At 44.5% G+C, this 12,494-nt stretch overlaps 1 protein-coding gene across 7 annotated transcripts in view; it reads right to left on the reverse strand.

The window, feature by feature from the left end:
- Window positions 1-1,748: 1,748 nt before the first annotated feature.
- The window catches only part of TCAF2 (TRPM8 channel associated factor 2), a 51,334-nt gene continuing 40,588 nt past the window's right edge, over window positions 1,749-12,494 (reverse strand). For all 7 annotated transcript variants that reach the window (XM_087763761.1, XM_087763759.1, XM_087763762.1 and 4 more), the window contains 5 exons: window positions 11,182-11,276; window positions 9,306-9,519; window positions 8,212-8,451; window positions 6,004-6,341; window positions 1,749-2,821 (listed from right to left, as the gene is read on the reverse strand). In XM_087763761.1, coding sequence (XP_087619887.1) covers window positions 2,576-2,821; window positions 6,004-6,341; window positions 8,212-8,451; window positions 9,306-9,519; window positions 11,182-11,276 — 1,133 coding nt within the window. In that variant the 3' untranslated portion in view covers window positions 1,749-2,575. The remainder of the gene's footprint in view (window positions 2,822-6,003; window positions 6,342-8,211; window positions 8,452-9,305; window positions 9,520-11,181; window positions 11,277-12,494) is intronic.

The raw sequence follows: 12,494 nt of genomic DNA on the forward strand, positions 1-12,494 counted from the left end.
GAGATGAATTGCACCCTGCAGGTGCCTGCTTCTCTGCATTGGCCCTAAAGGGACCCTTGGGTGAGCAGCTCAGACTGAGATGGCTAACTTTTGGAGGCCTAAGCCAAGGCAGATGAATCCCATTTTAGCTATGCTTGTTTTGTGGATTACTTCCTACAGCTGCTGCCAGAGAATCACAGGCTAAAATAATCACTACAAATAGCACAAATTTCTCTAGTTGTCTAACTAAATTTTAAGAAATCAAAATGAGCGGAACCTGTTATCAAATCAGCAGCTCGCCCAATGCCACTGAGTTCTTTATGACTACATGTTTGAAAATAATTTGCTGCTAGCCAGAAAGCTTATACAGAAGTAGTTAATAAAATTGACAGTCATCAGCATTTTATTTCACATTTGCTCTTGAAGAGGTATTGTGCCTCTGTGTGTTTCTCCAAGTGTCTTGGCAAATCTGATACTTCACCTACTGGTGAAATCACCATTAGCCTGATAACAAAAGGAAAGCCTTTGTCAGATCTTTGTTGGGCTTCCAGCTCCCTACTAGCAGGAGCATATAGCAATAGCAGGCAACTTTCCAATAAAAGCAAGCTGACTGTAAAAATGAAGCCAGTAAGTCTATACGTAATTTGAAAACCTCACCAGTGAAGCCATTCATTCTTATATTAGAGCACGAAAATCCTGTTTCTCGTTTTATTTTTGCTAAGGTCCATGTGGCCTCCTCATCTATTTCACTTTTTTCCAACTTCAGCTCCTGCTCAGGTCAGTCTCAGGTGTGTCCTAGGATTTTCCCAGACTGCATACTGAATTGTTCTGTGACTGCTGCTTGGACGACATTTTCACAGAAATTATTAAATGTTTCATGTGTTATTTTGCAGTCTGTCTCTGTGATAACATTTTCTTGTCTTATTACCACAATTTCAGTTTGGCCTTTCTGCTTTCACAGGCTATTCCAGCATGCACCATAACTAGTGGATAAGCAATTGTGGAATTCAGGCCTGCAACATGCCAATCTTTTCTCTGATTTATTCTACATTGCTTTTTTTTTAATTTTATGGAGGAGAACAAACATCATTCTGAGGGTGACATTAATTTGAGTTAGTCCAATTTTGAACTTCTTTACTATGTATGCCTAAATATTTCAGGCTGCATTTAGAGCTGGTGTAAATAAATAGCAGCTTCTCCACTGGAATCCCTATGGTTGGACTCATCCATCCTAGCTCAGAATCCAGCCCATTACCTTTTTCTTTTGTCTTTTTTTCTCTTAAATATTTCATGGTCCATTTTGTTGTGCCATTCATGAAAAAGGAATAGATCCTGCCATACTTAGGTAACAGATCTGATGATAATATTTTGAACATTTTTTTAATGCACATGAACTCAACTTTTATTCATAAACTCATCAGGGGTGAAATCTGCTTCTGTAGGTAGGGTCAGGTCTAAATCTTCATACCATGTAAATTTTCTTCTGAATCACCAAATCAGGACCAAAACAGTACTGAAACACTGTCTAAGCTATGATTAGCCTCTGCACTTATTTTATTGGAAGAACAACTCATACTAAGAGTGAATAAGAATGGAAAGAAAATTTCAAAGACAAAGCAAAGTATTAGGCCAATGAATCACAGGGAAATCAGAATCATATCTGAGCCACAACAAAAATGAAAAGCTGCTGTAACAAATCTTTGGGTCACTTCTATTTAGGTGTTTTTTACTGGGGATAGAGACACGACAGTAGGACCACACACACAACCTGCAAGTCCACAACGGTTGTTTTATTTATTGCTCATACACAAGAAATGGGTTGGGACTGGTATGCTATTAGGCTAAGCACTAACACGCTTGCCAGCCCTGTGTAGTCACCAGTGTGGTGTGTTAGCCAAGCAATTATGAATGAAGTGGGAGAAAGTTTAACTTCTGTTGCTCCTTGGCAAAGGCTGGTCCTGTGTCTTGACAAACTGCTGTCTTCCTCGTCTCTGCTCCCTCATGCTGTCAGGTCAGCACCTATTTTTTTAACCTTTGATGAGCATACGAGTTAAACCATTACTTACTACAGTCAAGTCACCTCTTCTTTGCTTCCACTGTCCCATCTTGCATGGCATGTATCCTGCTGTCAGGCCACAGTAAGAGTGACAGCTACAACTTATAACTGACTTATTCACACAAAGCTGGATGTTGGGTCACACAGTCATACAACGTAGGAAGAAATCTACAGCATTTCAGTATCAGTTATGTATTATATGAGCATTATAAGGTTACTTTCATGATAGGAGGTGTGGAAGTTCTGCATACTTAGAGCGATTAAAGATTAGGGATTTCAGGGTAATCAAAACCATAGTGAAAATCCCATGTTACTGAGATTATAACTGAAGGACACAACATTGTGGAGGCTACTATTTGCTTTACAGATCCATAGTCTACTGGTATTGTCCTTGAGACCGCTCCGGTGACAGCTCCATTGACAGCAGGAAGCTAAAGAATTCAGTGTAAAGCTAAGGACGCAGTGAGATATCATGCAGCATGCAAGGAGAAAAAGATAAGCCATAGCTGGTCTGAGAATCCAGGTTTAGATATTTTTCCTTCATGGTCTATAGGATCTCATTGGGTCCTGTTCCCAGCTGGGTAAAGAGGACAGTTCCACAGACAGCTCTTTCTTGATAGGCCATCCCCAGGCTGTAAAAAAAGGAGCCAGGTTCTTATTCACCTGCTGAGAAAACTTCTGTGCCCACAAGTTCATCTTAGAAGTGTTGTCTTTTGGGATGGTGGACATTTTCTGGTAGTCAGAGAAGAGGTGGATGAAAGGGTCCCAACCAAACCCTTCCTGCAACTGATGGAGAAGAATACAGTGTAAAAACGAACTTCTCATTTCACTGGCATTATTCTGTTACAAGCAGTAGAAAATTCCATAGGTTTCCGCAGTACCTTTTAGAATGAATGTAAAGTTAGATGAAGGAATCCAACTTTCAGGCTTCAGAGCATAACTTACAGCACTAGAGCACAGAAAAACACACCTTCCCATTATACTGGCCTGTCAAAAGAAATGGAGATGAAAGATGCATTTGGAGCAGCCAGAAATGTCAGCAACCAACTATACAAGCTGCTGATTTGCGCAGAAGAAAGCTTCTTGTGCAGTGAAAAAGCATCAGAGAGGACACTGACAGAGAACCTGGGAAGAAAGAGCACAGATCAAGGAGCAATCAGCAAATAGAAAGGAGAGATTGTGAGCAGGGCATGCTTTGGCTAGGAATAAGAACAAAAGGGATTCAGATAGAAAAACTGCTGTTGCATGAGTAAAGAGTTTAAAGTAACAAGGGAGGGGAAACCTACGATGTTGCTCAAGATGAGGTTAATATGAAGAGCTGACTTGGAACAACAGCATGACAGGATGCAGAATGTCTACTCAATGTCCATAGTTCCTTACCAAACCATGACCTACATCTCACTTTCTGACACTAAACAGAATCATAGAATCATAGAATCATTTAGATTGGAAAAGACCTTTAAGATCATCAGGTTCAACCGTTAACCTATCACTGCCAAGCCCACCACTAAACCACGTCCCTAAGCACCATATCTACACGTCTTTTAAATACCTCCAGGGACGGGGACTCAACCACTTCCCTGGGCAGCCTGGTCCAATGCCTGACTACCCTTTCAGTGAAGAAGTTTTTCCTAACATCCAATCTGAACCACCCCTGGAACAACTTGAGGCCGTTTCCTCTCGTCCTATTGCTTGTTACTTGGGAGAAGAGACCGACCCCCACCTGGCTACAGCCTCCTTTCAGGTAGTTGTAGGGAGCAATAAGGTCTCCCCTCAGCCTCCTCTTCTCCAGACTAAACAACCCCAGCTCCCTCAGCCGCTCCTCATGAGACTTGTTCTCTAGACTCTTTGCCAGTCAAATAGATTGACACTAAATTGCATTCCACAAATCATCCATCATACTGGAACAGCTAAGCAGGAGACAGCATTTCTACATTGGGCAGAACAAACAGGCACGTTATCTACCTCTGATAATCCCCTATTGACAGGGAAACTCTTCATGCTGAGACTAGACATGGACTAGGCAGTATCTTTTTGTGAGAAGGCTGGAGAGCCATGAGGAGGCTGACTGGAAGGTGGGAGATGAAGGGGTTTGGTCTTGTCGGGTCAAAAGCAGTAAGCCAACTTATACTGGGGAGGCTCCACACCATGTTAGGTTATGTCTGAACTGCAGAATGCAGGAGTGTCTCCTGGACCCTGAGTTCGGGTATCTATCCCAGACACTTCCCAATCCCTTGTCACAACATGTCCACGGTGAAAACTGTCTGTTCCCTCCCCTGCTGCCAGTTTTTTTGTGGGGGTAAACTGTGGCACATCCTGGACAACGGGGGGAATCAGCACCCTGGAGCATGCTGCAAGTGCTTCTTTTTCCTTGTCTAGACAGAACCCTGGAGGTTTCTGACTTTACTCCAAAGCAAACAGTGAGGAGGTGGAGACAGAACAGTAGACAGGAGTTTTGTTGTTCCATTTAAATCTGTAAATGTCTTGGGACAATTAACGGATTTTCTAATTGTTTTATACCTTTTTTTTTTTTCAAGATCTGTGTTATAGGCTTTAGTGACCACTCTGGAGAGGTAAATGGGTATCCAGGCTGAACTCTGAGAGATGGTATGCTCCATCAGGCAATGGCAAGACCAGAGCACACTGTGCTGCCATGCAAGTGTAAGAACCAGACAGGAGTTCAACCTAAACAGGCCCGAAGAAGGCTGAAGACTTCCTGGATTGAAGGAATGTGAAAAGTATCTAAATGGCAGCCAAATGTGGGGTTTAAAGGAACATGGAGACCATTCCATAGGAAAAAAAACCAACACCATTATGGCTGTAATAGGGACAGTATATAGACAGAATTGTAATTGTTCTTTCATGTCACATTTATCCCAGCAGTCCTGTCAGTAGCCAGACACGAGATGGGAGATCCCAGCCTACAGGGTGTGGGTCAGGCAGTGGGGCAGTGGCCAAACTGGTAAGGTAGTGTGGGAAAATTTCCCCTTTTGAAACTGTTCCACTCTGTATAACTATTTTGATATTCATTGCACCAGAGAAAACAGAGGTTGACTCTTCATCTTGATGATTCAGGCACTTCTCTGGGATGTGGAAAAATCAGGATCAATACTCCTCCAATAAACATTTTCTTGTTCCTATAATATATGAGAGTTCCAGACAAGGGGGCTGCGGGATACTGACCTCACAACAGTCAGTAGCTTAAGCCATCATAACGGACATTCGCCTTACAGTCCCCAGTTAAAATCAGGTTGAGTGTTCTCTCCATTAGAGCACTAGTTGCTACAACGATTAAGGGAAAGGAGGAAGGGAAAAATGTCTCTTGCATGCTTCCCAAGAGAATGCACTTTAATCTAGGACAGGGTTCATGATTTAGAGTCTCGACCACAGTGAGGGATCCAGTTACATGTGCAGGAGGATAAGCTGAATCTGTCCCTGTGCCGCTTGATGGAGTACACTGGCCCCACTCAGTGCACCGGCTGATATGAACACCCCACTCTGCTATGTTTTGTAAAGAGAAGCCTAGCCATGTAACTCACCAGGACACTGCGAGAAGCCTGGCTCTTCTAGACACTTTACAATGCCAAGTTTTTTTCTGCCAACTAGCCCAATGTCCCACACGAAATCTGCAGCAGATTGAAGAGCTGTGCCCAAGTTTGATAATCCTTTTCCCATGCTGTATAACAAGAAGCAGTTCCTGTTTCTCGCCTAGAGAGAAAGATTAGTATATTGCACTAAGCTCTCTCCCTGAGTGGCTAAGCCCAAGTCTGGCAAAGGAAGGCTTTCAGGAGACATCAGCATTAGATGCTCTGTCTGTATACCTCTCAGGTGCTTTCTGGACCCAAGATGAACCCAGATTGTAAGCAAACACTTGCAAGGCATGACAGCTACAGTCACCAGGCTGCAGACATCCTTCTGACACAGGCTTCACTGATTGCACTAAGAATACACCCGCTTTTCCCAGTTACCTGTAGGTATGTCTCCAGAGCAGTCCACACCTCCCAGTTCTTTAGTTGAGCACCTTTCTTCAGATACTCTTTTATCCTTTCCTCCCGACACTGTGGCCTAAGCGCCTCATGGGCCTGATGCCGAGGAATCCCCAGCACCTTCTCATGAACATAGACAGACCAGAGGTTGCAGGTGGCCTCTGTGGTATGAGGGGGAAACTCCCATGCTTGCTGCTGTTGATTGTGTCCCAGCTCATGGATGGGACCCCAAAGACCAGTAGTTTGCATGTGCTTTATGTCTAACATCTCCTTCACCGAATCTAGGTGGCCCATGATGGGGTAGCCAGCATGCATCCAGCCTGCAGGAAAGACAGGTACCAACACACGTCATAAGTGCTCACCCCAGTGCCTCTTAGACATAAATGACTGTATTTTTTTTTCATTTCTCTAGTGCCTTTCCTCCATCTCACAAACCACACTGCATTACCATGAATGACAAATTTTTCCCTTTGTAAGATAAGGAATACTAAGTTTCACCCTAACAAATAGTCAAATAAGCAGTGTAAAGGTAGTACTAAACTATCAGTTAAGCAGTTTTGCCTGCTTTCCCTTTTTATACATAAGCATACACTCACGATTAGACTGAGGTTGAGATTTTAGGAGGAGGGAAAAAGCCTGACCACTGCCCAGGTGTATACCTGAACTCTCACAAACTGAGCGCAGTTGACGCCAACCCAACCATGCAGTAATGTGATTCAGCACCATGGCAGAGCTTGAGTCTTCCTATGTAGAGTGTGGATATTGCAGGTCAGCACTCCAGTAGTCAGCAGTGTGGATGAGACACATGAAAGTCACAGTTTGTCATGCTTAAGCGCTAAAAAGCTTGTCGTGCTTCAGCCTGTTCTTAACCTCATAGGATAGCTATTCTATAAACAACTTCCTAGCATCATGCTAGGCAAGGATCTTGCACTGCAAGGGATGTTACTCATGTCTCCGTGGTGTCTTCAGCCCTAATTTGTCCTTCTTCTTCAAGATTCCCAAAGCTTCATACAAGAGTTCCCTCCCCAAACTCAAACACCTATTGTAGCAGGGGATAAACAGCCCTTTACACTCACTACATAGGGAGCCTACACAGCTGGCTTTGACTGAACACTAAGCTTGTAGTCTACCCAAGCTGGAGAACATGAATGGTAACCCCCTTCCTGCAGGAACTATTTAAGATCTTGAGCTCCCTCTTGTTTAATAATATGGATGCATGCATTTAGCAGCCACTGGCACCCAAAAAGTTCAGGTTCAGAGATGTGAGTGAAACCATTTAGCCCACCCAAAACAGAAGGAAATTTTATGTCTGCAGACTACGATTTTTTTAACTGGCATTTGCTCAGGATAGCAGAACACAACACTCCCAAAAGACGTGCAACAAATGCTTTCTATGTGGCTTAGCAAAGGGTTAGGACATCAGGGTTCATGCCAAGCCCTTGTCTCATTGTGGGATGATGAATTTAATCAGTCTATTTTGGAAAACAACTGAACAAAACTTGTATTGCAAATTTCCACATTTACCATATAATTTGACTCTGGATCAAATGCACTCAGTTCACAACTGGAAAAACTGGGGGGGGGGGGGAGCATCAGCTGCAAAACTACAAACTCATGGGCTTTGACAGTGATATCGGTTCTATTTCTCCATTGCCATGAACTCAGGCACACATCTCTTCGGGCTAAGCTTTGCCCACAATAACCTTTGTGGAGCCCATCTCCAGCAGGTAGGCACACACAGGTTTAACAATTGTCACTGAATGTGTGAGAATAGTCCTGTAGTTGGCTGAGGCATGGAAAAAAAAGAAATCAGGTCACTGTCTCCCAGCTGCACTGACTCTGCAGTTCATTCAGGAGGGAGAATGAGTAACTACATGTGAGTGACAGCCACTGCAGTCAGCAGCTCTGCCCCTTAATACACCCAGGCAGCAGAACAGCTGAGTGAGACAACACCAGTTTTGAGAGCAGGGGGGCATCTGAAAGGGTCAATACATTTTTTTAAGCCCTGCCCTACCACGTCTCCATCGTGACAGAGTCGCTCGCTCACAATTATGCAAGGGTCACAGTCATTTAACACCTTACGTATGTTCCCAGTCTGGTTTTAGCAAAATAACCTTGAAGGAATACACATTGCTGCTAGAGGCCACTTGTCTCTTAGCTCTTGAGAAGGCCATACGGCAAAGCACCTACCAAATGAGATCTGGACATCTGTTACAATCCTCTCTGGCCTTGGGAATTTTGTTGGTATGGCTGCTAATTTGCTTATTGCCACCATGATCTCATTCCACAGGGTCAGCAGCGGCTGTGGGCTCTCCATGTGGCGGATGCTGTCAGACGGCACTGTCAGGATGAGATTCTCAACAGCCAGTTCTGCCCAGGGAGCAGGGTAGTGCCGGATACAGGCCTTCCACTGGCTTTCACAGGTCTCCCCTACATTGACAACACAGAAAATTGGTTAAGCACAACTCTGACTTTTGAGCATGCTCCCAGAGGTCAAGCTGGAGAAAGAGACCACAGTCGTGAAATTCTCTTGGAAAACAGTATGTGGTACTTGCATGACTGAGGGTGGTGGCTGTTAACTAGTTAATCCTCATCCTGTGCTTGGAAAGTCTCCTCAGGCTCTTTTATGGATGGGAGACAGACAGAAGAGGACTGGCATATACCAGAGTAGTAGCATAGCAAGAACAGATCCCAGTTTTCCATCTGAGAACAAGAAGCATCAGGTTTCTCCAGCGTCTCTTGATGATCTCATTTCTTCTTCTCCAGCAGAGATTTGCTGCTTCATATAACAACCCTGGTTGTGTTTAGTTGGACAGAAGCGCAAGAAGGAATTGCATACAGGAAGAGAAACTGACAGAAACGCAGGAAATTCAGCAGAGAGATTTACTGTAGGGACCGGAGATGGCCATGTGGAGGCACAATAAAGCAGGCAGAGCGCAAGGCAAGCTTTGTCGTGGCAGTGGTTAGCCTGTCTCCCTCCAACACGATGGTTTCCATCGGAAATGACAACTCCAGTCTCCAAGAAATGTCGGTTTGGACAAGCCCTGCCCATTTTGTGACAGCTCCCTCACCTACCTCCTGCCACATAGCAGGCACAGAGTGACTAAGTGACCTACTCAGAATCCTAGAGGACGACAAAGCAAGGAAACTAAATCTGGGTATTCCAAAACCCAAGCATTCCTAAGATGTTCCTAAGCACAAGACCATCTTTCCTTTCCGTTACAGGGATAGCAGCATCTGTGAGCAGCACTGAAGGAGAAAGGCACCAAGGTAAACAAACTTACCGAGCTTGAAGAAAGGAGCTCTGACTGCCCCTTCTACCGTGATGGGCACTTTCCCCAGGACACTCTTTGCTGGTACTACGATGTAAATGAGGCCACCCCAGAGACAGGAAATAGACTGTTTCTGGCAGGCAATGTCACAGGTGCGTATTACCATCGGGGCCCGTTTCAGCTCTGTGGCGTGAGAGAGGTCATCTGTGTGACACCCAATCTGCACCTGGCAAACAGAAGGGTAGGAAAAGCTGGTTAAAGGGCTCAAAGTGTGACCTGGCAGACCAAGCCCAACACCCTGAGCCACCTGCTGCAGCACTGTCCCTGCAGGGCACGCACGCATAAGCAGCCTTCTGCCTCCAGCCTGTGGTGACCAGAAGCAGCAAAACAAGTGAAAAAAGCTAGTGAAAAACTGCTGTCCCTGTCTCAGACATTCTTACAACTATACTCACATTATTAGTGGATCAACATCCTTCACCACCAGTTCAGGTGACTTCTTTCAGTGCACTGTACTTGCATTGACCTGGGGGCGTTGGCTGACAGCCACCTGAACATGAGCCAGCAGTGTGCTCGTGTGGCCAAGAGGGCCAATGGCATCCTGGCCTGTTTCAAGAATAGTGTGGCCAGCAGGACCAGGGAGGTGATAGTGCCCCTGTACTCGGCACTGGTGAAGCCACACCTTGAGTACTGTGTTCAGTTTTGGGCCCCTCACTACAAGAAGGACATTGAGGTGCTGGAGCGTGTCCAGAGGAGGGCAACGAAGTTGGTGAAGGGTCTGGAGCACAAGTCTTATGAGGAGCGGCTGAGGGAACTGGGGTTATTTAGCCTGGAGAAGAGGAGGCTGAGGGGAGACCTTATTGCTCTCTACAACTCCCTGAAAGGAGGTTGTAGCCAGGTGGGGGTCGGCCTCTTGACCCTAGTAACGAGTGATAGGACGAGAGGAAACGGCCTCAAGCTGCGCCAGGGGAGGTTTAGGTTAGACATTAGGAAAAACTTCTTCACTGAGAGGGTGGCCAAGCACTGGAACAGGCTGCCCAGGGAAGTGGTTGAGTCTCCATCCCTGGAGGTATTTAAAGAACGGATAGATATGGTGCTTGAAGACATGGTGTAGATGGACTTGGCAGTGATAGGTTGACGGTTGGACTCGATGATCTTAAGGGTCTTTTCCAACCTTGATGATTCTATGATTCTATGATTCCTTCACCCTTCACCAGCATTAAAGTCACATACTGTAACATATGTGCATTGGAGAGATGTGATCACTGCTGGCTTCTTTTATTGTGCCTCTTCCTTAGTCCTCAATACAATAAAACAGACAGCATGTGGCTGCAGGATCAGACGGAAACACCTGAGTTAACTTTGCAGTTCAGCTGCAGGGAGCTCACTGCAAAAAATATCCAAGCAGGTAAGCATTTATCTGCTTCGTACCTTGCAGAGAACAGGATCCCTGGTAACCAGTTTACATCTGATCGGGATACATCTTTATGAGCAATAGTGACAGCACTGTGAAAGTACCTGATGGGAGATCTTGAGAGACAGTAGAACTAAGTTTGGTGCTTAGAAGGGCCCAAATACTTATCTTGGGCCTGAAAATCACCTTGATCAGTTCTCTTTGCACGATAACAAAACAAATACAGCTGCCTTTAGGCAGCAGTCATACTCAATTATCCTGCCAGCACACAGAAAGAAGAGGAATGCAACAGAAGAGAGTGGGAAACCAGGTGAAAAATTATGACAATGCACTGAAAGTGCCACAGGATGGCAGCAGTAGGAAAGGACTGAAAAGGCAGCAAAACAAGTAAGGGGAAAACCCTTGTCCATGTCATTTTTGAGTGCTCACCTGACAAATACGTCGGTGTAAACACAAGCCAAACCAGAGACAGCTTACCTTCAGACCAGCACCGACCACCAGGCAAGGGAATGTTATAACTGCAGTGTGCCCTTCAGGAAGGTAGAGTCCTGTACTCCTCCAGGCTGTGTTACCTAAAAGGCAAGAGGACATGCAACAGTCAAGCACTTCTTCAGCCTGCTGTTATGGATTCTGGAGATTTCAAGCTGCAATAGAAGATTATTCCATCCTTTTCTTTTTCCTTGCTCTACACTCACAGAAGTGTCTCATGTTTTACCCAAGCTGTCACAAATATAGTTTTAAAGCAACAGGGTAGCAGCATGAACAATATCATCACACCATTAGCAAGCAAGCCCACCCAAATTTGAACTTCTGGAAATGCCAAGCTTAAATGTGTTTACTAGTATCTTTTAAAAATAAGAAGGAAAAAATAAGAAACCAAAACCCCACCACCTCCTTCACTCAGATCCTCTTACCCTAAAGCCCTCATAAGAGGTGCATACTGTGGTGGCATTAAACATGGTTGAAGTTGTGATGGTCATAAAACATCTCCTAAATAACAGACTGACAGTGACATCACATTTTTACTTACTGACTGGTCCAGCACAAGCTGAGGCCCACATGAATTATCACTTCTAGCTGACTGAAGTTATGAGAAAGCCTGAAAGGACTGTCCTATGCTAGGTGTAACTGTAAGATGGGTACCCCACCATACCACTACAATTCAGCATGCTTCTAGACAGTCTTCCCATGGAAATGCAAGTCTCCTCTACCTAGATCTCTGCAAACACTTGTGACACACAGTGCAAAACTGATCCATCTCTACTGTAATGATCAGGCAAAATCCACTCCCTAGTTGTGACATAAAGTTTACTCAAGCATATCTCAACACAAACAGCAAAAGTCCTAAAAAGAGATGAACTGCACCCAACTTACAACCCTTCTTGTCCTCCAAGAAAGCAAGACCAGTTTTGTCAAGCAAAACCTAATCCAAGGAAAAATGCAAATTAGACCATATTACAATGTTTCACCAACTCATCTCAGTTTTGCTGAATTTGCACTAAAGGCAGTTTTGAAATGGTGTTCAGGGTTTGCTAGCACTTCTTTCTTTTTCTTAATGTCAAATGACACAAATTCTGAATATTTCTTGTCAAACAAAATACATGTTCCCCTTTTGTCCTGACTCATTAGTGTTAAAACCAGTGAGCAGTTGTTCTGCAACTTTTCTCTCCACATATCCTCTGCACTCAGACATCACCACTCCAGAACAGTCTCCTTCATCTCATTAGAATGGTTTGGAAACAACCCCTCTCAATCACATTCCAATACAAAAAAATCAAGATTCATCTCTC

Source organism: Nipponia nippon, unplaced genomic scaffold, assembly GCF_047370975.1.
Source record: "Nipponia nippon isolate SJK-2023a ecotype South Korea unplaced genomic scaffold, ASM4737097v1 scaffold_3, whole genome shotgun sequence".
Lineage (NCBI taxonomy): Eukaryota > Metazoa > Chordata > Aves > Pelecaniformes > Threskiornithidae > Nipponia > Nipponia nippon.